At 41.1% G+C, this 25672-nt stretch overlaps 1 protein-coding gene across 9 annotated transcripts in view; it reads right to left on the bottom strand.

Moving 5' to 3' along the window:
- Window positions 1-401: 401 nt before the first annotated feature.
- Window positions 402-25672, bottom strand: part of MAK (male germ cell associated kinase) — a 63081-nt gene continuing 37810 nt past the window's right edge. For 7 of the 9 annotated variants that reach the window (XM_075585718.1, XM_075585714.1, XM_075585713.1 and 4 more), the window contains 11 exons: window positions 24984-25066; window positions 23637-23769; window positions 22609-22780; window positions 21227-21394; window positions 16619-16915; window positions 15683-15867; window positions 9845-9972; window positions 7750-7875; window positions 4937-5062; window positions 3692-3784; window positions 403-1305 (listed from right to left, as the gene is read on the bottom strand). In XM_075585718.1, the coding sequence (XP_075441833.1) occupies window positions 1148-1305; window positions 3692-3784; window positions 4937-5062; window positions 7750-7875; window positions 9845-9972; window positions 15683-15867; window positions 16619-16915; window positions 21227-21394; window positions 22609-22780; window positions 23637-23769; window positions 24984-25066 (1669 nt within the window). In that variant the 3' untranslated portion in view covers window positions 403-1147. Of the gene's footprint in view, window positions 1306-3691; window positions 3785-4936; window positions 5063-7749; window positions 7876-9844; window positions 9973-15682; window positions 15868-16618; window positions 16916-21226; window positions 21395-22608; window positions 22781-23636; window positions 23770-24983; window positions 25067-25672 lie in introns of all 9 variants that reach the window. The other 2 variants (XM_075585721.1, XM_075585720.1) reach the window with 2 other exon arrangements.

Here is a 25672-nt window from a genome sequence, read left to right as displayed (position 1 = left end):
CCACCCCCCCTGCACCTCACATCATTCTCCCCCCTGCTCCTCACGACTCTCCCCCCCTGCACCTCACATCACTCTCCCCCCTGTACCTCACCCCCCTGCATCTCCAATCACCCCCCCTACACCTCCAATCACCCCAACTACACCTCCAATCACCCCCCCCTACACCTCCAATCACCCTCCCCTGCACCTCCAATCACCCTCCCCTGCACCTCCAATCACCCTCCCCTGCACCTCCAATCACCCTCCCCTGCACCTCACCCCCTGCACCTCACATCACCCCCCCTGCACCTCACCCCTCCTGCACATGACCCCCCCTTCACATCACCTCCCATTGCACATCACCCCCCCCTTCACATCACCCCCCTTCACATCATCTCCCCTGCACATCACCCCCCCTACCTCACTCCCCTGCACCTCAGCTCACCCCCCTGCACCTCCCATCACCCCCCCTGCACATATCCACGTTGGGAGCAGGGGGGGGGGTGGAACGGCTGCAGAAGAGCTCAGCTGGCTGTTACTTCCCCCTCCGTCCCACGTTGCGAGCAGGGGGGGGTGAAATAGCGGGGGGGGGAGGGGTGAGGTGGGGGAGCGGCCGTGTGCATGCGCGCCAAGACCGTGGGGAATCGCCGCCATTTTTTAAACTTTTTTTTTTTTAATATTTATTTATTTAAGTGGCGCCCGGCCGGACTCATCACGGGCCGCAGAGAGGCCTGACGGCCCGCGGGCCGTATGTTGTGCAGGCCTGATATAGACTGACAGAAAATATATCACCATTCTTCTCTGGGTGGCTGCAGGCCATTATGGAACAGAGGGAGAAAATGTTTTTGTTTTAATTGGTATTGTGCATTTCGAAAATCCCTAACAAAATTGTTGCACTGTTTATTTGCCTATAATTTACTGTATTATTGGCTTGCATGAAAAATGCACACGATTCTACAGCACAAGATTAAACCATATATGACATGATGTGTGCGGCAGATCGAAGGTATCCTCCAAACATGTGCAGGAAGTATGATGGTGCAGATATTGTGTAGTTTTTGTTGTTGTGTTTTTGCTTGTGCTGCTATTGCATACAAGTAGTTCAAATACCATGAAGGTTTTGGATAACAAATTTACACATGGTTTATAGTGTCCATACACTGTGCTTCTAACGATGGCCTCCATATTTGGCTATCCAGTCTGTTCTTCCATGCACTGGCTGAATTGGTTGCGGGCGTGTTAACATGCTGAGGTTCTTAGCTGCTGGCTTGAAGGATGGACCTGGTAATTGAGAACGTACAGCTTTTGTTTTCCAACCATCATAATCTGAAATAGACACATGAATACATAGATTTAGCATTAAATGAAAAAATGTAGCACCTTTCTAAACAGGAATTTTTGGCAAATATGAATCTACATACATTCAATTCCAATATACTGTAGTAACAGGTTAATAATACATATGGTAAACTATGGCATATTGTGTGATTTCTCACCCATTCCAAACCAATCAAACCTTTCCTGTACACATTTTCCTCCCTACTCCCAGAACCATTGGGTGGAAGAAAAGAAACTAGAGGGTAAAGTATTCATGATTCAAACTGAAGTAATAACCGTGATATGTTTATTAGGTTTAAAATAAGTGATTGATTAAAAAAAAGACCAACAGATTTGGACGTTTTGATTCTTTCATGTTAATTGAAATGTTTTGTCCTTCAGTGACATTGAGGTGGGGGGGGGGGGGGGAGGAAGGGGGGGAAAGAGTTCAAAATTACAGGAATTTTTCAAAACTGTCCCTACTTCTTAGTTGAGGGGGGCCAAGTCCAGTCCTGAAGGGCCACCAACAGGTCAGGTTTTCAGGATATCCCTGCTTTAGCACAGTTGGCTTAATCAATGGCTCAGTCGAAGACTGACTCGCCTGTGCCGACGCAGGAATATCCTTATAACCTGACCTGTTGGTGGCCCTTGAGAACTGGAGTTGGCCACTCCTGCCTTAGGCTGCGGTCATAGTGCAGGCACACACGTGATGAAGCACAAGGAGGTGCGCGCGCCTGTCGCCACAGCGATCTGTAAACTCTGATGAAGCTTGCAACAGGGGGGGCGTGGCCGTCACCAGGCTGGTTCACCATCATTGGCTCAAACACTCACGTGACACGGCCAGTGCGCGAAAAATCTCATTCATCTTCACCAAATCCTGCTGCGCCATCGTGTTTCCGCGTGTGCCGCACCGCGCGCAGTATGGCCGGACTGGTTAAGGTAATGAGTTTGTTTTTGCCGCGCGCACTATGTCCCAGCCTTAGGCAGTTTGCCTACAACACTGGTGTGCTGCCTGCTGGACTCATTTAACAAACACAGCAACAAAATAAGAATGTGACGCTTTAAAGATAATTTACAATAAGGAAACCGATAATGGAAAGGAAGAGTGTGCTAGATGGTGGAGCGATTCCCCCCTCGCCGTTTTGTTTTAGAACAAAGCTTTTAGGGAGATTACACTAGGCAGATTTGACAAGAAAAAGCACAGATCTGACCAGGGAATAGTACAGATGCAGCGGCCGTTATCCGACCATTTCTTGAATTTGTTTTTGAGATCTCCCGGAGATCCTCGTTAGATTTGCCGCGACAGACTAATGGCCCATCGGATTAACACAGCAGGGGTCTCTGCTGTGTTAATCCTACCGAGGTCTACCTGTCTGTAAGAGACGTGCAGTAAGAGATAGGCTGATTCAGCCTCTCTACCTGCGTACCGCTATCGGGTGATTGCGGGAGATTTATTTCATTTTAATACTACAGTATACAAAGTTGATTTCAGGTCTGGGGACCCCCTACTTCCCGAGTTACAGGCCCCGTTATGGGGTGCCGGTATCCCCGCCATGTTAAAATCCCATGGTCCTGTGACCCACAGGATTTTAACATGGCGGGGATACCGGTACCCCATACCCGGGGCCTGTATCTCAGGAAGTAGGGGGTCCCAGAGGCTGAAATCAACGTTGTTCAGCTCAGGAGACCCCCTGCTCACGCACACTATGAATAAAAATAAAATGTAAGCAGCTTCATTACCTTAGCAGCTACCCGCTAAGGTAATGATTTTTTTCTTTGGGTTGTTTGATACTAGTGTGCGGGACCAGGGGGTCTTCTGAGCTGAACAAAGTTGATTTCAACCTCGTGGACCACCTACTTCCCAGATACAGGCCCGTTATGGAGTGGCGGTATCTTCTGCAATGTTAAAATCCCACGGTCACGTGACCCACAGGATTTTAACATGGCGGGGATAATGGCACCCCATAACAGAGCTTGGAACTCAGGAAGTAGGGGGGCCCCAGACCTGAAATTAATTAGCTTCAGCTCCGGAGACCCCCTTCTTTAATACAGTAGTTTAAAATTAAATAAAACCCCTGCGATCGCCTGTTGGTGCAATTAAGTGTACCAGATGTATAGAGGAAAACATATTATTGATAGCAATAGGACTGCAACTGGGAAATTGTAAGACACAAGAAAGTGGTAGACTACAGAAAATAAAAATTAAATGTCATAAAGTCCGACTATAACCTATAATGAGAGGCTATGTAAATGACAAGATCACATAGAATATAGGTGAGGGAGTGAGTACCTTGCCTGCATGTTTGTACAAAATGATTGCACAGTAAGAAGTTTTGTTGTTCTAAAGGAACACGCATTAATATGATATAAGAAACCTAAAAGGTGAATAGTTTACCTGAGATATTCTCAATTACTGCCTTTTGGCAGCTAGGTTTTGATCGGATACATTTCGGTTTACCATTCATAGCATCACTGTTGATGGGTACAGCTGATAGGCAGAATAACAGAATAAAGAGAACAGAAAGAAAGAAATATTTAAAAAAAGGAAAGAAAAAGAAAATAATAAGGCAGAGTGGAGAAAAATCATATGTTTTACAGATACAGAGGCAGGCACAGCAGCATTCAGTAGCACTTTCAACCGTCTTTGGGTGGTCTACTTATTAGCAAATGCGGACACTACATGCACATGTAGCAACAATCCTGTCAGCTGTATTAGGAGGAAAAGAAACTAGATTTGCATTATAAAAGTTATGCTGCAGGTGGAAAACCAGCAAACTTTGTACTGTACTTTCATTCTTCAAGCGGAAAAAGGGCATAACAGACAGTAGTTTCAATGCAGTACAGGAGAAAGCTTTCAGTGAGATAGCAGAAGTGAAAAGATATCTTCCATTGCCCTCGGGCACACACATCAGACCAAAGCTCAGTGGTCACATATCTACGGTAGATGCTCGATCGGCAAGCACAGGGCGCGCATGCCTGGCCGCTAAGCGCTGGCCGCTCATGCGCGACATTTGTCCCGGGAAAAATATGGTCACCCTACATGTAGCAAATACTCAAATAGTTATTTTTATCAGTGTTAAAAAAAACAGTATATGTAAAAGTATTTGCTCTAAAGCTTTGCCCTTATCAAACATGAACTAATCCTCTGATACAATCTGATCTCTAACAAATGAAACATAGCATTTGTCTCGCCCAACAGAAACTAAACCAGCCACGAGACACCTGGAGTGAATGATTTTGAATATTTTCTGTACATTTTGTTGAACATTTCCAGACCTCGTTTCCATTTTATTCAGAATTAGAACTGGGTTTACCTTTGTTATTCATATAACAAATAAAAATATCACTTATGAGCACATTGACGTGTCTCAGACAGGTCTGCAACCCTGCTTTTCACCATCATCTCCTAGCATACAGTACAATGCTTCCACTGCAGCTAGGGGTTCTGGGAAATGACATGCAAATTAGTTATCCATTTTATAATTTGGCAAAATCTTCTGAATACTTTCAAAGAAACAAAGAACTAGGACTTTCTTTTATCAGTGATAGGATAGATATAGGTAGATGGTAGGCTAGAGGTAAAGACAAATGGCACTTGTATGCGTTCAACTTGAAATGATGCCTTTTCTAGAGGCCTTACTTGTTACTGCTCCGAGTGGTGCGAGCTGTATCCTCTGTCCTGCTGATCCCACCTCCTTTTTGTGAAACGAAGGCATGTATCCTGTGCTTGGGTTGTAAGCGGAGCCGCCAAATCCTCCCACAGTGCCTATAAGAATGACATGTCATGAGAGATCAGTCTTCAAAGCAGCAAGCAGCATAGCAGAGATGGGTTCATTTCCCCATCTTTCAAACTGAAATGCTGTCGCCCAATGTTAAAGCCGCAGTCCAAGCTGCCGTCTTTATTTTTTTTTCTCTTTAATATGTGCATCAATACAATCCACACAATAATAAGTAATTAGCCAAGTTGCCGATCGATCCGTTCTCCTGTGACCAAATCGGCGAAGATTCGGCTCGGGGGTTCATTAAATGGCTGTCAGTGCAGCAGAAGAGGACCAAAGATAAAAAAAATTCTGTGGGGAAGATCATGTGACAGTCACTAGATACGATTGGTGTACTGCTAGAGAGAGGGCAGGGGTCAAAAATGGGTGTGCCAGAGTATGTTTCAGAAGAGGAAGGGGGTGTGACTTGGTAAATGGTTGCTATAGAAACAAAAAATGCTTGTTGATTTATAATAGGTCAGAAACGGGGCGGGGGGAAGGGAAACACAAAATGATTGTGCCCCTAAAAGAATTCACTAAACTGCACACCACTAGGTGTAAAAAATAACTTTTAATAAATAGACTTAAAACATATATTACCAAAGAGGGTGTAACGTGAGTTAAAAATAAATTAAATCGAAAAAAGGTGTCAAGCATCTATGTCAACTAGTGTGTATGGTATCAATATCCCATTTTACCAGCTAATGATGGTGGGATTCAAAGACATAGGATGCAATAGGTCAGGGTATTAACCCCTCTGGATCAGCTGTTAGACCAGATGGTAACTGTATAGAAGTCAGCGAGAACAATTGAGGAGTGATAAATAACCTATACCCCTAGCATGAACACATAGTTAGCTATTGAGTGATTGTGACTATCACATTGATTGCATATCTTGTTAATGCAAAGATTAGCACTCACAGCCACAATGTTGACAAACACATAGCATATACTCTATAGAGGTGCATACACACTGATATAGGGGGGGAGGAAATAGCCACAGTACTCGCTGACTACACAAACTAGACTAAATGAGCTAAGTTCTATGATATAAGCATACTGAACCAGGAACCTAACAAAACTACATTAAAACAGCTTCAAGTAGGAGACTGACAACATTGCGCAATGATATTGCGCAAAGATATGCAATCAATGTGATAGCCACAATCACTCAATAGCCAACTATGTGTTCATGCTCCTAAAGTGCATAACCTGTGAGTGCTAATCCCTGTATTCACAGGTTATGCACTTCGAGTGACAGATCCCATTACAGAATTATTTAATTATATGTTCATTTTAGGAGGTCTGGATATCACTATATTTTTTTCAATCACTTTATTGGTCTCGCTGACTATCATATTGTTACCATCTGTTCCAACAGCTGATACAGAGGGGTAATACCCTGACCTATTGCATCATATGCCTTTAATCCACCATCAATAGTTGATTAATTGGGTTATTATTATATACACTATATGACATAGATGCACGAGATATATATTTAATATTCAATTTAATTTATTTTTAACTCACGTTACACCTATCCTTGGTAATATATGTTTTAAGTCAATTTATTAAAAGTTAAATTTTATACCTGTGGTGTGCAGTTTAGTGAATTCTTTTAGGGGCAAAGTCAATTTGTGTTCCCCTTCCCCCCCTTTTCTGATTCACTCAACATATAAGCAAAAAAAAATAAATGGGGAGTGAAGAGGGAAAAATTGGTGAATTGGTCCCATTTTTTCCCCTCTTCTCTCCCTATTTTTTACTTTTTGCTTATATGTTATCTGTGGTGTATTATGTTGTAAGTCTCTGCTGGGTTTGTCCCATATGTGCTGTACTGCTGTAGCTAAGTGTGCGCTCTTGGACTTTTATTTGCTAATATGGAAGCAAATTACAGTGTTTTTATTTAGATTGAAATTGTGTCACTTGTAATATACTGTAGACAATTAGACAATTACTATGGCCACTACAGCCCGTGTGCACACGCACGCCAAGAACCACATGCCTCAATCCTATTAGCCCGCCCAAAGTGCGCACAAGCACGATGAGGCGCAATGGCATTTTGGACAGACAAAGCAATGTGTTATCCAAGCTACGGCCGCGTCACGGTTCAGCCAATGAGGACAAAACAGCTTTGTGACGTCACGGTCCCACCTCCGCCACGCCTCCCCATTGCCTGAAGCAGTTTACATTTCATGAAAGCGACAGGCGTGTGCGCCACATGCATGCGCTCTGTCACGCGTGCGGTGACTATAATCGACACCTTAGATTCGTATCGAGTAGTGCCACAAATACTTTACTTGTTTATCTAGGCACAGTGTATCGCCTTGTAAAGCATGACTGTGGAGAGGTAAAAACTACTGCCAGTGGGTGAAAGGATAATATGGTGCTTCACAATATACAATAATCTGTTGTATTCCTAAATGTAGAGATAACCATCCTTTCACTGCATTACACTTTCTAACATTGGCAAGTCTCATGGGTGTTTATTATTTCTAAGTTAATTCATATAATCTAAAGGCAAAGTAGGTGTAGGTATTATAAATCAGCACGCATCATGGACTTTTTTAATACTATTTCCCAAATGCAGATACAAACACAAGATATATATAGATAGATAGATATATATATATAAAAATAAAAAAAAATAAAAAAAAAATAAAGGTCTATTAATTTGCTTCAATTTGGTATTTACCTGCATTAGTTCTATTGAATGCAAGCCCTCCTCCTATTGGACCAAGTGGTTTAGATGTTATTGTGTTGCTCCATGTGCCATGCTTTGTTTCCTTATTAGCCGACATTACATTCTTGGGATTCATTCCTTAGTGTAGAAAATGCAGATATTTTACCATTTAAAAACAACATTTTTAATTGCAACACAGACGTAAATATGCCAGATCTTGTACTGTAGGTCAAACAAAGGAAACCAACTGATTCAAGAACAATTGATGCCCGTTTTGTATATCTTGAGATGGATAAAAATGGCTGTGGAGGAGCCAATCAGTAACGACTAATTATGTCGCTATTAATGATAAAATTCTCATTAACAGAAAGTAGCTCAGCTGCCATCTTGGCTTTGACCACATTTTTTTTTTAAGCCTTTCCTCTAGGTGTCTTTTTTTTTTCTCTTCTTGGCAAGAGGCGGGAATTACAAGACTTATTTTTTTTTTTAATCTGGAACATTAAAATATTTTATTACCTTCCCAAATCTGAATTTTTCCGCTTCCTACAACTAAGACATTTCATACTGTCTCTGATTTTACCTATGAATAGATTGGGAGAACTTTCTTGTTTTGAAAAATTGTGCATGGATTCTCTCTTTATGAAAGAACGTATTTCCAATATATAATCTCTTACAAAACATGTATTAAGATAATAAATTATTATATATGCTTAAATAGGAAAAAGAGCTAGGTATGAATATACCACTAGAAGAATGGGAAGCCATATCCTCTAAAAGCTCGATTTATACTAATATAAAAGAGAATGGATATAAAATCCTACTCCATTGGTACCTAGTACCAGATAGATTACATAAAATATATCCACAATATTCTAATAGATGTTGGAGAGGATGTGGTGAAGTTGATACGATGTTACAGATTTGGTGGTGTTGTCCCAAACTTTGTCCCAGATTTTTAAATTTGAGCAAAGAACTAAAAAACAATTTCAAGAGACCCATTTACTGCATTATTTTATTTAAAAAAAAAAAAAAAAAACATACCTAAACTTTTCCAAATACTGTATTGGCATCACACATTAAGTTAATCTTTTGGAATATCTCACAAGTCTGATGCTGGCACGTACTGGAAGTGCGTGCCGACGACCCAGAGAGGCCCAGCGTGGGACAGCGCAGGAGGCATGCCAGCAGCTGGGGAGATGCCGGGCAGCAACAAGAGGCCCGACCAGAGCCGGCCGGGCCTCCCCACAGCTACCGGCAGCACAGTGAGGGAGAGAGGCAGCAGCTGGGGAGCGGCAACCCAGGACAGTGAGGAGAGAGGCAGGCCCAATGTAAGAGTGTATGTATGTGTGTGTATATTTGGGGGGATTGTGTGTGTGTGTGTATTTGGGAGGGGGTAGTGTGTGTATCTGGGGAGGGTAGTGTGTTTGAGTGTGTATTTGGGGGGAGAGTGGGTAGTGTGTGTGTATTTAGGGGGGGGTAGTGTATGTATGTATTGTGTATTTGAAAATGACAAACTGTTTTGCATGGAAAAACAATGACAAAAACTAAAAGGGACTTATTATTTTGAGATGCATTTTATTCCCCAACATATATTTTTTCTTTTCCCTAATTCTGATTAAACTAAGTTTGTTGTATTTGAATTCTTATACAGTATATACCTATTAGTGTGTATGCAGTATATGTATGTGTTTGTGGGGGTGTAATATTCATGCATGTGTTGCAGTCTCGTAATACTTTGGACAAAGACATTTTTTATAAAATGGCTCTTCTTCCTTGAAAGGTTGCAGACCCCTGCACTAGTGGAGATTCAGGCTCGTCTGGGCAGTATGAAATACAAGTAAGAGTGTCAATCAATCAAAGGGCAGAAGTACATGTGAACTATAGCAGCTGTACTTTTATAAGAGTAGCACAGCACCAATGCAAGCATTTTATCTTCAATGTCAAGTATTGAGATGACAATTGTCAACTACGGCCACCTTAATAATAGCCTTTTACTTCCCTGAGCACAAAAGTGAATAATCATTGTTTCAGAATCTTTGTAACAGTTTTTTGTAATAGAGCTAGATTAAAACCCATTGATAAAGATTTACTAAAATTATTTGTTTACCAGAAATATATCTTGATTGTCTAAGATAGTGCTGTTTAGCTGATGACGTCTGGCCAGAGTCTGTTCTCACAATACCCACATTTGAGGGGACTTTGTTTTCCACTTCAATGGGGACTGATTCTGGGAAACTGAAAAGAAACAAAATTAGTTAGGATACTGTATATTTGAGTATACACATGTACAGCTTCAAAAATGGTTTGCTTTTGATTGCATAACACATCCAGGTCAGTGTATACAGATGTGCAAGGTGCTCTGTCCAGAATAGCTACAAAAATATATACATATGATGTGGTGGATTTGGGTTCTGGTACAGCAGTGTTCGGACCTACAGATGGGCCATACCGTACCGTGGTTGTAGGCGTAAAATACTTTGGCCAAAGAATTGAGCTAAATGACCCTTGCTTATGGCAAGATAAAAAAAGATAAGTATTTAATTCTCAGGACATACTTGAAAACGAGAGGTAACTCTCAATGTATTACTTCCAGGTAAAACCTTTTATAAATAAATAAATAAATATGTCCAGTTAGATGTAGCACTAGGCCTTTTTGTGTTGTGTTCTATACATGAGGTCACAATCCTAGTAGCTCTCCTTTAAACACATATATATCATGGTGATTTGGGTTCTGAGCCTGCAGGGGCTGTATGTGTTAGCTATAGGTGTAGCCTTTCCAAAGTCTTTGTTTTTTCTCTCTAATCTACTTTAATAAATTCATAATTTATAAATACATTGTAGTTATCGGAAGCTTATTTAGCATTGAAACGCAGTATGGGAATAAGGAGTGGGTTACTGTGCATTGAATTTAGGTTAAAGACACACTAGCACCACCTATCGTTACTGCAGCCGTAAAACGCCATTTGGCACCCGCAGGTCCCCTGCAGTCACAACATGCAAAGAAATACTGGGGAATTGCACTTGGCTTAGTGCAATGAAAACAGGTCATTGAAACCGTAAGTCTTGCTATATCTGTAGTTGCAAAAATAAAGTAACAGCACCAAATGGTATAAGCCCCTCTGATATAATGTCTAACACTGACCAGGGCTGGTACTTAGAAAAGAACCACAATAAAGTCTTCAAACAAGACACTTTACCATATATCTCTGAAACAGAAAAACTACTGGAGCCTTTCATAACGAAGAATGCGATCAAGGTAAATATAGATTGTGATTTGAAGAAAGTAACAATATGTTTAAGACAAATTAGGAGGGTTCCATCATAAAAAAAACCCATTTAATGTATATCTTTAGTTATATAGCACCATTTATATACATAGCGCTTCACAGAAGTAATACACGTGAAATAATAATATAACACATAATGGGAATAAGCGCTTCAGACATAAAAGTAACATTAGGAAGAGGAGTCCCTGCCCCGAAGAGCTTACAATCCAAGTGTAAAATAGGAAGAACGTACAGAGACAGCAGGAGGGTGTTCTGGTAAGTGCGTCTGCAAGGTTCACGGTCGCAGTATAAAGTGTAAAGTATCAACCACGGAGCTACTCATATGCTTCGTTAACGAGGTTTGTTTTAAGATTGGTCTTAAAGGTGGAGAGGGTGCTAGTCGGCTATTGAGGTGTGGGGCAGTAAGTGAAGAAGGTTTAAGGTGGGAGAGGGCTTTAGATACAAAGGGGGTAGAGAGAAGATATCCTTGAGCAGAACAAGGTCGGAATGATGTTTAGCGAGAGATTAGGGCTGAAATGTAAGGAGGGGCAGAAGAGTTTATAGCCTTAAAAGTGAGGAGAATTTTGTGTGTGATATGGGATTTGATAGGAAGCCAGGAGAGGGATTTCAGCAGAAGAAACGCCGAGACAGATTTAGGAAAGAGTAAAGTGATTCTAGCAGCAGCGTTTAGGATAGATTAAAGGGGAGACAGGTGAGAGGCAGGAGGCCGGACAGCAGAAGGTTACAATAGTCGAGACGGGAGAGAATGAGGGCATGGGTTGTATTGTATTGTATGTCTTTATTTATATAGCGCTTCACAGCAGTAATACACATGACAATCATATAGATCAGCGTTTCCCAAACTTTTTTTTCCGTGACCCGGTTATTTTTGAACTTCTCCTTCGTGACCCACTAAATTTTTTATCGCCTATAGGTAAAATAAAACCGTTATGAATGTCCATACAGATTTCATATATTCTCCCAATCCCCTCTATTCTCTCTCTCCCTCCCCACCCTCTCTCTGACCTGCACAGACACACACAGTCACTGACCTACAGACACTCACACAGACAGACCAAACAAACACAGCCACTGCTGGCCTGCACAGACACACACACAGCCACTGATACACACAGTGGCTGTGGCTGATACACACACACACACACACACAGATCCATACACACACAGATACATACACATACACACACACACACACACACACACACACAAAGATACACACACACACTCTCCCCCATACACACACACAGATACATACACACACAGATACATACACACACACTCTCTCCCCCATACACACACACATACATACACACACAGATACATACACACACAGATACATACACACACACTCTCTCCCCCATGCACACACAGATACATACATACACACAAATACATACATACACACAGATACATACATACACACACAAAGATACACACACACACACACACACGCACACACAGATACACTCCACTATATATACACACACACACAATTTATTACAGAGGCAGCGACGGATGTGAGTGACTGGAGAGGGAGGGGGGGCGGGGGAGAGAGGAAAGGCCCGCGATCCGAGCAGGCGGCTCCACGCCTCCCGCCAGCGACTGCGCAGCCACCACTGCTCACCCCCTGCGCCTATCTCCCGCACCAAGGGGACTGAGGGGAAGGGAGCGCCAGGAACGGAGGCACAGGTGCGCCCCCGCACCACTTTCTACCTCCTATCATGCCGGGCATCGTGTCCTGTGGGGGGCGGAGCATGTCATGGGCGGCAACATCATGATGCGGGGCTGCAGTAGGAGCCCGAGTCAGCGAATCACCGTTGACACCCCAGCGATAGCAGCCTGCACCACTTCAGCACTGTCCCGCACCTCACCTCGGGCCGCCGCAAGGAGGGAGGGGGGGCCGCCGCAAGGAGGGAGGGGGGGCTGCCGCAAGGAGGGAGGGGGGGCCGCCGCAAGGAGGGAGGGGGGAACGCCGTGCGGCCAGCCTCGCTGCGACCCGGCAATTTTGCTTCCGTGACCCGGTGCCGGGTCGCGACCCACCATTTGGGAAACGCTGATATAGATAACAAATAATATAAACAACACATAGAGAAGTGCTTCAGACATGACAGTAACATTTTGGAAAAGGAGTCCTTGCTCTGAAGAGCTTACAATCTAATTAAGAGTTTTAGCAGTAGAGCAACAGAGGAAAGGGCATATCTTTACAATGTTGCTGAGGAAAAAAATTATAGGTTTTGGCTACATTTCAAATGTGAGAGGAGAATGTGAGGGAGGAGCCAAATGCGACCCCTAGGCAGCGTGCTTGTTACATTGGGTATTGGGTCTATGATAATGCTGCCAACAGTAATGTAGAAGGGGGCAGTAGGGCCAGGCAAGGGAGGAAGTATATGGAGCTCCGTTTCTGACACATTAAGTTTGAGTCGCCAGCCACGATGATATAGTGGAGAGACATTCAGAGACTTTGGTCTGTACAGCAGGTGTAAGATCAGGGGTTGAAAAATAAATGTTTGTTATCAACACAGAAGTGATATTTGAACCCAAGAGATGTGATAAAGTCACCTAGAGAGTGTGAAAAGAGAAGGACAGACCCCTGAGGTACCTCCAGGGCCACAGACAGATTTCCTGGGCCCCAGGACTACCGTTCTGACTGGCCCCCCGCCACCCTGTTGGCAGTGTTACGAGCCCCATTTCACACCTTGCAAGTCCCCTCTATTTCCCTCTCTCTTCCCATGTATTTCTCACCCCTCTCACTCTCCCCCCTCCGTCAATTACCCCACTCTCACTCAATCCCCCTCCTCTCACTTATTTCCTCCGCCCTTACCACAACATATATACCAAATCCCCCCATGCAAAAAACTTCCCACCCCCAAATACATACAAAAAAATCCCCACCTCCCAATACATACACATACACATACATATATATATATATATATATATATATATATATATATATATATATATATATATATATATATATATACACATATACACACATATATATATAAAAAATAAAAACCAATATAATATAATACATATATGTATAAATATAATATAATATATAATATATAATAATATATATAATATATAATATATAAATATATATGTATAAATACATATTAAAAAAAAAAACCCAATGCATATAAAAGATAAGCAATACATAAAAAAGGCCAGGCCCGTGTCTTCTGGGTTCCCAGTGTCTGCGGGGGGCCCAGCCAGCCGGCGATGCATGTTGGGCCCGACCTCTGGCCAGGCCAGGCTGCCTGTCCTCTCGCGGCCGGGCCTCTGCTCTCCCTCAGCGGCAGGCCCCTCTGTTCCACGTGCTTCCAACACTGGCATGCTGACTTCAGAGAGGCACATAGTGCACCGGCATTGGAATCTTGGCGTGGGACAGGAAGAGGCCTGAAGGTGAGGGAGAGCCGGGGCCTGGCTGCGAGAGGACCGGCAGCCAAGCCTGGCCAGAGGTTAGGTCCAACTGCAGGGCCTGATGACCGGCCGCGCACACACCGGGCCCAGGACACCTGTCCCAGCTGCCCCCCGTCAGCAGCCTTGGGTACCCCCACAGAGAGATTGATAGAGGAGGAGGTGTTAACAAATGAGACACTGAAAATACGATGGGAGAGGTAAGAGGAAACCCAGGATAGAGTTTTGTTACGGATACCAAAAGTATGGAGATGTGCAGAAGAAGAGGGCGAGTCCACAGTATCAAAGGCGGCAGAGAGGTCGAGCAATATGAGCAGAGTGCAGAGACAGGTAGGGTCAAGCTTTCTGTTTTTGAGTAATATTATAACGGTTGCATGTTTGAAGGAGGAGGGAAATGTACCAGAATAAAGGGAGCACTTGAAAATATGTTTGAGTGTATGGATTAGAGTAGGAACAAGAGGTTTGAGGAGATGTGAGGGAATAGGGTCAAGAGGGCAAGTGCTAGAGGGAGAAGAGATCAGTAAGGCTACCCTAAGAGGGTGAAGCTTCCGGTGCAGTCAGACTGAGTGAGCCAAGTCTCAGTTACAGCAAAGAGTGAGATAAAAAGAAGTCGTGTACAGAAATGTAATAATTTACCATGCACATACAGGACATTTTTCAGTTTTAATTTCAGGACCTTTATAACAAATCATCACGGTTCTGGTGAGGGACCTTTAATCAAATGTTCTAATTTTTGGTTGTAACTCCTTAAGTTTTCAGTGTTATGCTTCCAACACAGAATGTTGATAAATATGATTAAATTATACAAAACTGTTCAACAAAATAAAAGCTTTTTGCACATGTAACATGCACTGTAGACAAAAAAACAGTATTAGTGCTAACTACTGATAACTTAGAAAGAAAGCAAAAAAGAAAGGTACTGTAATATTATGCAAGAGTTTATCCCTTTACCTAGAAAAAGGGAACTATACCCTCAAAATGTCACATCTTTCTTTTACCTTCCAAGCTATCATGTTGACAATATGCATTTATCTTTGTAAACAATAGTGTGAAAATGGGACCATGTTCGTGAAACAGTAATACATATCTGATTTTGGTTTCATGATGAACAACAAACTCATTTGCAAACAGTATTACCATATAATAAAAGGAGAAAAATCGTTAACGAAGAAAATGAAGAGCTTTGTCTAACATTTTGGACTGGGAGACATGCGGTAATTTTCTTTGCAACTTACCCGAATAAAACATCTTCTTTTTTCTTCTCTTTTACTACAGTCATGCTGGGCTTCTTAGAATGTGAAATGCCAAATTCTGCATCATTAAACTCATCCCAGCTATCCTTTAAGACAGACTGACCCCAGCGCCGTCTTCCATGCTTAAAGCTGACAGCACTGTTCTGAGATCCAATGGCAACTGGCTTCTATGTTGCAAAATAGAAAATAAATAAAATGAATATGTGGTCCTCTGCGCCATGGCTGAACAAGACAGTGTCTGCCATGATGGAGCTGCGGCGGGTCCGATCTTGCGAATGGGACGTTGCGCTGTGGCATTAATCCTACGCTGCCGCAGTTATCTGGCAGCACACCAAAGACATTAAGGCTACGTCTGAATCACAGCAAAGGAGTTCTTTTACATGGTTTAGGAAACATACATCTTTTTTAACCAAATGTAAATGAACACATCCATTTAGTTAGCTAAATAGGAGTTGCAGTTATGCAAAAACACTCACCCATTTTACATGTGTATTTTTAATATTAATTTTAAATCGTTTAAAATGCATGCAATAGCAATTTTAATGTAGGACGTAAAATGATGAAACACCGGGAAACTGTGGTGCTTTTAACTGATTAAAAGAAAAGAAAGCTGCAACCAATTGCTCTGATGTACAGGCAAGAGCAGAGCTCTAAAGCCTTAAGGCTCTGCCACATATTGACCTCCAGCACTTGGTGGGTTGATGTCAAGCCCCTAGGTGGCCTCTTTATGATATTTTAATAGTACATATTTTAATAACCTGAGGGTAGTAAATAACATTTTTTTTTTTAAAAAGCAGAAGGTCCAAGGTGCAGATTGTCACAATGTTATCATCATAACAAACAGAGTCTGTAAACCAGTGCAAGCAGTTACTGTATACCACTTTCTTCAAATACTGTAACACATATCCTATTACTTACAGGAGAAATGGTTTTGCTGATGTTGGGAAGAAACGTTTGCAGAGGTTTGGATGGCAGCTCGCTATCAACTGTGCTCTGCGGCAGCTGAATTTGCTGGAGAGGCCGGTGGACTATTTGCGTTGAATTAGCTGATGTCTTCTCTAAAGCATCAGATGGAGATGGGAATAGCTTCTTTATTACAGATGATGGTTGTGGATCAGGGGGTTGCACTGGTTTGTTCAAAGGCTTTTTCTGCTCAAGATATTGTGGTGGAGGTCCCAATGCTTGTCCAACTTGAAAATACGGGTACCTTAATGCCTTTAAAAAAAAAAAATGAATACATGAATGATCCCATTTTCCTTCTTATTTCAAACTATGCTTCATAGGCCATCCACTTCTAGCAAGAGATGTATTTGTGTATTATTCTTTTCACAATGCCCTCATCATATTGAGATAATAAAAGGTTTAGTGTACACCCCAGCATGTTTTCTTCTTTTATACAGGAGTTACATCAAACACAGTAACCAAGGAGCGTGCGCACACACACACACACACACACACACACACACACACGCACACTCTCTAAGTTCAGTGCATCTTGGTGGTCACAGACAAGTAGCTACACACTGTATGCAGATGGTATCTGACTAAACAGACACACTGGTTGTAGCACAATAAATACATCATATTGTTATATTCTTTGTTCGAGATGCCCGGTGCCGTGATGTGGATTTGCTATTAGTCTGGCATTTTATGGTAGATGTGTGGCTAGTTATTGTTTTTTTAGCAGTGCCACTGCAACCTCATTAGCTCAATGTGAATGCTGGAGACTCTAGTGTAGGAAATTGGGGTTCAGGAAAACATTTGTGGTTTCTTTGGTGTTGGAGACCAAAAGGATCTTATATCACTGACATGTATGTTTATGCGTTTTTAATATTGCTATGTTACTCTGCTGGGTAAAGTGTGGGGAGGGATAGTTGTCAAATATGCCAACCAAAATGTTGTTATTAAAACAGAAATCCTTTGTGTAATATAGTATTTCAACTAGGTGTTCATTCTAAAATTAATTGCCTGACTCATTTTGAAATTGGTTGGATTGTAACACTTGGAGTGCAGGTAAAAAGATGGTTACGTAGTAAATGGAAAACAAAAGGAGTCTAATTTGTATTCATTTTTTAAATGTAAGCACCTCATTGGCTAATTTAGCATCCTTACAAACGTTATTGAACTAGATTCACTAAGGTCTAGTTCAGGTGTAGGCAACCTGCGGCTCCCGAGCAGCATGTGGCTCTTTCCACACCTACATGCGGCTCTCCACTGTCCACAGGTTGACGCTCCCCAGCTGCTGCCTCTCTCCCTCGCTGTGCTGTCAGTGGCTGCGGTGCACCAACATCAGAGAGACCCGGCGTGGGACAGTGTAGGAGGCCGACCAGCAGCTGGGGAGATGCCAGGCGGCAACCAGGGGCCCGACCAGCCAGGCCCCCACGCAGTCACCGCAGCACAGTGAGCGAGAGAGGCAGCAGCTGGGGAGCGGCAACCCAGGACAGTGAGGGGGAGAGGCAGGCCCAAAGTAAATGTGTGTTTCAGATATTAAAGGTGCAACCTTGTGGCATCTCTTACTTTAAAACCGACGTTCTTGAGCTTTCTATAGTGAATCTATCCTGTTTTAAATTACTTTATGATCGATCTCTTTGCCTTTTATGTGTGTGTGTACAGAATATTTACTCCTTCAAGAACACATTGTGATGTTTATTTGGACAATAAGTGAAACAGATTACCAATAATGCACCTGAAGAGATGGTGATTAATATGTTTTGCAGAAGATAGCCCCTATATACATATATACACACGTTAATCAGAATTAGGGAAAGGAAAAATGTGTGGGAATAAAACTATTATTTAGTTTTTTTCATTGTTTTTCTGTGCAAAACAGTTTGTCATTTAGAAATACACAATAAATACATACATACATACATACATACATACATACAGTACATACATACGCTACCCCCCCCCCCCCCAATACACACTACCCCCCCAAATACACACACACACAATCCCCCTTCCAATATATATGGGACGGGGGATTGTGTGTGTATTTGGGGGGGTATTGTGTGTATGTGTGTGTGGGGGGGTAGTGTGTGCGTGTGTATTGGAGGGGGGGTAGAGTATGTTTGTATTGTGTATTTCTAAATGACAAACTTTTGTACAGAAAAACAATGGAAAAAAAATATTTAGGGGACGAGGGATTGAGTGTGTGTATTTGGGGGTGTGTAGTGTGTGTATTTGGGGGGGGAGGTAGTGTGTGCGTGTGTATTTGGTGGGGTAGTGTATGAATGCATTTCTTAATGACAAACTTTTGCACAGAAAAACAATGAACAAAACGAAATAAAGTTACTTATTATTGTGAGATGCATTTTATTCCCACACATTTTTTCCTTTCCCTAATTGTGATTTAAGTAAGTTTGTCGTATGTTTAAGCTTATACAGTATATACCTATTAGTGTGTGTGCAGTATACAGTATGTATGTGTGTGTGCAGTATACAGTATGTATGTGTTTGTGGGGGTGTAATATTCATGCATGTGTTTCGGATCTCAGAATATTTTGAACAAAGACATTTTTTATAAAATGGCTCTAATTTCTTGAAAGGTTGCAGACCCCTGGTCTAGTTAAATCAGTGAAAATAACAGGACGTTAGCAAAACAGGACTGGCTATTTTCCGTGTGAACGCCTTCTGTGTCCTGGCGGCACTCCCAGCCAGACACAGAGATACAGCTAGGAATAACTTAAATGACTCAGCACCAAGCTTTTTACGAGTTAACATCATGTTCTTGCTTTAGTTAATACTGCGCTATGATTAATGTGCGGTAACTTGGGTTAATGTCACTTTAAATAGGCTAAAGGAGTTTAGTGAATCTCGGCCTTAGAATAGCAACCTTTGATAAGCTTTAATCTTGTTTCAGAGTTATTGGTAGATGAGGTTGAAAAAAAGACACGTCCATCAAGTTAAACCTATGTTATATTTAGACGACAGATACTTTATCCTATATTCGTACTTACAGTATATTGATCCAGAGGAAGGCAAACAAAAAAACCCCAGTGACACATCATCCAATGATATCTCATAAGGGGAAAAATAAATTCCTTCCTGACTCCAAATATTGGCAATCAGATTACTCCCAGGATCAACATCCTTCCCATGTTTACTTATTTGGTATATCCCTATATACCTTTCCTTTCTAAAAAGATGTCCAACCTTTTTTTGAACAAATCTATTGTATCTGCCATCACAGTCTCCATGGGTAATGAATTCCACATTTTAACTGCCCTTACTGTAAAGATCCCTTTCCTTTTTTGCTGCCGAAATTCCCTTTCCTCCAACCTAAAGGGAGTCCTTTGTACTGCCCGTGGGATGAATAGTTCTTTTGAAAGCTCCCTGTACGGTCCCCGGATATATTTGTACATAGTTATCAAATGTCCTCTTAGATTACCCTTTTCTAATGTAGACAAATCTAATTTAGCTAGCCTCTCATCAGAAGATTATTCATCTCCTTTATTAATTTGGCAAAAATCTACTCCATATTCAAGGTGTGGTCTTACTAATGCTTTATAGAGGGGCATAACTATGCTTACTTCCCTTCCATCCATACCCCATTTATTGCAAGATAAGATCTCGTCTTTGCAGCTACTGCATAACATTGGGAACTATTGCTAAGTCTGCAGTCTACAATCACTCCTAAATCCTTCTCCATTAAGGATTGACCTAATTTTGCCCCATTTCATTTGAAAGTAGCTCGTTTATTCTTGTTTCCTAAATACATTACCTTACATTTATCTGTATTAAACTTAATCTTCCATTTACCTGCCCACGTTTCCAGTCTATCCAAGTCTCATCCTGCTCTGATTTTACTACCTTACACAATTTACTGTCATCAGCAAAGATGGAGCCTTTGCTCTCTTTGCCAACCTCAAGGTCATTGATAAACCAAAATGGTCATTGGTTAATGACATTTCAAATCTGCCTGATCTGTTTCCCTAATGGTTTTATTATGTTTGTTCATGTTGCATATTATGTAATTGTTTTGGTAAAAAAAATAAGGCTAAACAAATAAATTCAACGATAAAAACACTAATTAACAGGCGGTGTCATTATTGCATTGTAATTCCCATCACTCTTTTTGTAAATTAATCCCTTCCACTTTGTTATTTCAAATTAAAATAATAACTTAACTGCATGAGAGGTCAATCAATACCTAGTGTTTGCTGTCCATCCCATTCAATATATCAAGTGTAGATAAGCCTCACACTTGATAGAAAGTTCACTAATGACAGTGCACCGGGTATCCAAGGTAGCAAGTTCCTAATGGGCTCTTGAAGAGCTGTAGGAGTCATGTTTTATTGGAAGCCAAGACTGCAGCAATACCAATGTTAAATGTCCCCTTTTTAGCCAGGCATTTATAAAAACACTTTGTGAATCTACAAATTGCAGTCAATATTCATCAAATTAATATTTCTATCCCTGCAAATGTTCCATGTTAAGATTAAAGGGTTAAAACATTTGCTGAAAATCATGATTTTACTGTAAAAAAAACAAAAAAAAGACGAATCCCATCTGTATCCCCCATACCTGACTTGATGTGGGCCGTTTTTTTGGGTCCCAATGCAGCATGTCTCTCATTACTGTTAAAGCCTCTTCGCTGGCATTGGGAATGAGAGTTTTCAGATTTATAGGAACGCATTGCGGAAAGCGGAAATTCATGGACGATGCAAGTTGATATCCCTCAGGCCAGTCATTCTGGCAAGTAGCAAAAAAACACAGGTTTTATTTATATTTTGGTTAAGCTGTTCTATGCTCGATTAGCAAATTACTTAATTACTGATGAACATGTAGATTTTTATACAATATTTGCACCCATATCCTTAAACATGAAAGAATTGTTAATACGTTTAGGGTGAAGACCATGTCTTTTGTTGAGAACACCCTAAAAAGTCCAGAGACTAATGCACACTTTTCAAACAATTTTAATATAAATGGTTATTATGATGCAAAAAAATGCCGCTGTCTGAAAAAGAAAATTGTAATATAAATTTGATTAAAGCTCATGGGAAAAATACATCCATGAAGATCTCTGATATTGCTACATATAAAGTTATCTAATTTGCACTGATATACATATTGTCATAAAACAAAAGGGTATTTTACAGATGTTTCATTGTGAAATGCTTTCATCTTTAATTAAATATATTAGCAAGGATACATCAAATATATAAAATTACTGACAACTTCAATTGTTTCTATATAATAATTTTGTTGCAACCGTGTTTGTAATTCCTGTTCAATTATCTAACCCTTTGAGTGTCGGCACATCGAAAATCCCTGTGGGACTTATGACAGAACAGAAGAATAGGAGTCCTCTTCCGTTCTACCGCCTGCTATATCTCGTTCATTGGCCAGTTATATCCTTGGCAGGGCCCAAGGCGGCATGCCGGCAGCAGGGCCACTCCTCGTGCAGCATAATTATGTCACGGTGTAACGACATCGCGTTGTCATGGATTAACGATGTTGCATTGTAATGACACACATCGCAATGATGCAGAAGGCAGCTCAGTATAAAGTAAGACCTCCCCCAGCTACATACTCCTTCGACCAGCTGCACACATCTCCCCCTCTCCCAGCTATAGACACACTGCCCTCCCCCCCTACCTTGGGCTGAGCAGCGGTGCGGTCCTGCGCCATGTTCAGGGACTCGCCAGCGCCATGTTCAGGGACTCGCCAGCTCCCTGCTCTCCCCTCTGATGTCGGGCAGAATTTGGACCCCGGAACCAACAGGAGAAGGGAGAGGAGGGAGCGCGGGGCCCAAGGCACCCGCTTTGCCCTAAGGCCGGCCCTGCAATGCGATCTTCTCTATGAAACTGAAAGCTCATGGACGTAGATAGTACTTCACAAGGCCCCTGGAGTGGTGGCTACTCCGTGAAGCGGTCAGAGTGTTAATTGAGTAAAACACTCACTTTCTTAGGTGTTCCTAGAACTTGGCAAATTTTGAAGATTTCATCAACCTCACTCGTTCCAGGGAAGAGAGGCCTTAGAGTATACAGTTCAGCCATAATGCTGCCAACTGCCCATAGGTCTATTGGAGAACTATACACAGACGATCTCAGCAACACCTCTGGGGCGCGATACCTGTGAAGGTTAAAAAAAAAAAAATGTATGGAACTGACACTCCATTTCCATAGCTGCAAGCTTAGTTTGCGCAGTACAAGAAGAAGAAAAAAAACCACACTGGGTCATTCAAGTTTTTCAGCAGCAAAACCAGTGCAAAAGAATTGCATTACTGTAGATTAACCAAGGAATGTAGCCGGGAGACTGTAGTAAATAGTAAACCACACAATCCTAACAAAGCAATGTGAGTATTTGTAATTATATTTGTATTCTATCAATATACTAAAATAATATTGCACAAAAAAAGGGTATGAAAATAAATACCCGTGTGTTATGTAGATTTGTTTATTTCCCCATTTCCACTACAAAACTCTCCTCCTGATCACAAAGTGAATTTGGGACTACAGCATGTAATTATTAGCTTTAATAGGAACATGGCATTTTGGCGTCATGCTGAACCTCTCGGTCGATACCGAATAGACTGATATACACTGTAATGGTTAAGAAGTGCATCATTCCCTTTTAGTACATTACTTTAGCATTTATTTTATCCATTCCATAAATAACCAGAAATCTTGTGCCAACTACAGTAAGCTAAGGGGTTTATTCCAAATCTGCCCAAACCAGCCCAATCTCTCCATAGAAAGAGATTATTTAGAATGAATGAAGTAAATCGGTAGATATCAGTTATATCACCTTAGTAAACAAATGGACTACAAAGCTGATCAGGTGACATGAGTTGATAGATTAATGTCTCTGCTGGAGTCTCATTGTGATGAGGAGATTTATTGTGAACTACATCCAGTCCCATCAAATACTTTTTATATATCTATTTTTACAGATCGCACGAGTGGAAGAGTAAATTAATGTAACTTACCACCTGGTAGACACATAATCGGTGTAGGGAGGCTGAGATCTGAGTTCTCGGACTAATCCAAAATCTGCTATTTTGACAAGTTCGGGACCCATACAGAGAAGATTTTCAGGTTTCATATCTCGATGGAAAAAGCCTAATTAAGAGTGAGTATAGAACAAACAATAAACCCTCCACTACTAGGAAGCCCTGAGACCTATTTTATCCCAAGGAGTTATGTGTAGCCTAAGTAATGTCAATATTTACAAATTAGTTTTAAACGGCAAGGATAAAATGGATTTATCCTAAAGCTGTTTATTCTAAAGCTTCCCCACATTAAAGCTGCAGTTCAGGCAATATCCTTCATGTGTGTGTGTTTTTTTTTTTTAATAAATCAGACCTGTGGTAAGAAAAAATACTTTTAGCATTTTCTGTTTAAAAAAACAACAACTTTGAAAGACCAATTTTCTTGTATTCTATTTTAACAAGCATACTTGTTCCTAAACAACCATTTACATTCCCCATATTTAAAGATGTCGCCAAACTTCGCCGATCAATAGACGGAGAAAGAATTGACCGGCAGCTATGTAGTTCTTTAGATTAGTAGAGATTACCCACATGAAACTATTGAAGTAAAAAAAAAAAAATACAAAAAAACAGGAGCTTGAACTACAGCTTTAATAACAGATCCTTAAACAATATAAGGTCACGCCTTTTGACACATTTGGACCATCTGTTCCAACCTCTAAAGTCATCTAGCCCCAAGAGGAATCACGACTGTGTGGTACATCTTTCTACTGCTTACTACCATAAGTCACATGGAAGTCACACAGACCTGGGTAGTTCAAAGTTACATTTCTTAAAATGGGAAGAGTTTAGGGGGTTTGAGATGTCTCATTAGCACTGTGCAATGCAGCATGTATATCATGACCTTTTTTTATTGTAAGTGGGGTGGTGGGGACTGCACTTGGTAAATACCAAAACTGATAAAACTAATTCGACCAAATATTACAGGTAAAATTAAACCAATCAATGTGGGGAAGGGACGCTCCTGCATAGGTGTGGCATATGTTTGTATGTAACGTGCCATATTTGTATGTAATGTGCCACATATTTGAATGTAACAAAACATTATTTTATATTTTCAAAAATGAACTAAAACATTTTTTGAACATTTCTTTTATCTAAACGTATCATAGCAACAACTCTTATCCAAAAAATCCAAAGGAGACATCACAGGGCTGAAAACATTGCTATTCAATGTGTCACAGACTCCCGCAGCACATAAATGTATTATACAAGAGACAATGATTGCATATGAAATGTAACACAAAGCAAGGACAAGGTAAGGAGGGTAATGTAAATGCTTACCATGCTTGTGCACAAAAGCTAAGCCAGAGAGCACCTGGAACATTATGTTCCTTATTTCATTCTCAGTGAACATCTTATTTTCTCTGGTAGGATGCAAAAGTAGGAAAGCAATAGCAGGAAAAAAAAAAGACAGAGAATGAGAAGGAATGAGACAGAATTAAATGTTTTCTTCTAAGGGCACTTGATACCATGTAGGTGTGAATACCATGTTTTCAGACATTTGGTGACAAAAGCGAAACAATTTGGACTGAGTGCTTTAGTTTACTGTAGAGAGAGTTTGACTATAGTGTGCACAAGGCCATGCATAATGCATACTCCTATAGTAATTGTCTTGCATTACTGTATATAAAAACGTAGCTTTTTTTAGTTACCATAGCTTACTTTGATTTCCTATTGCAAAACACACTATGCAGCATGTCCGAGCTCCAAACTATATCAACCAAAATGGTATCAGTGGCCCTTGTGGACTACTGCAGTAAGACAAAAAAAAAAAATAAGAGGCACAATAGTTTGTAGCACACAAAAAAAAAATAAGAGGCACAATAGTTTGTAGCACACACAATAGTTTGTAGCAAGAGGCACAATAGTTTGTAGCACACAAACAATAGTTTGTAGCACTCCTGGTCAAGTAGATTGAACCTTTTCAAGTTTCAACTGTAGTCAATAACGGACAGCTACTCCCTTGAGAC

Source organism: Ascaphus truei, chromosome 2 (genome assembly GCF_040206685.1).
Source record: "Ascaphus truei isolate aAscTru1 chromosome 2, aAscTru1.hap1, whole genome shotgun sequence".
NCBI lineage: Eukaryota > Metazoa > Chordata > Amphibia > Anura > Ascaphidae > Ascaphus > Ascaphus truei.
The sequence above is the reverse complement of the archived record's forward strand: the minus strand, read 5'-3'. Positions and strand labels throughout refer to the sequence as shown.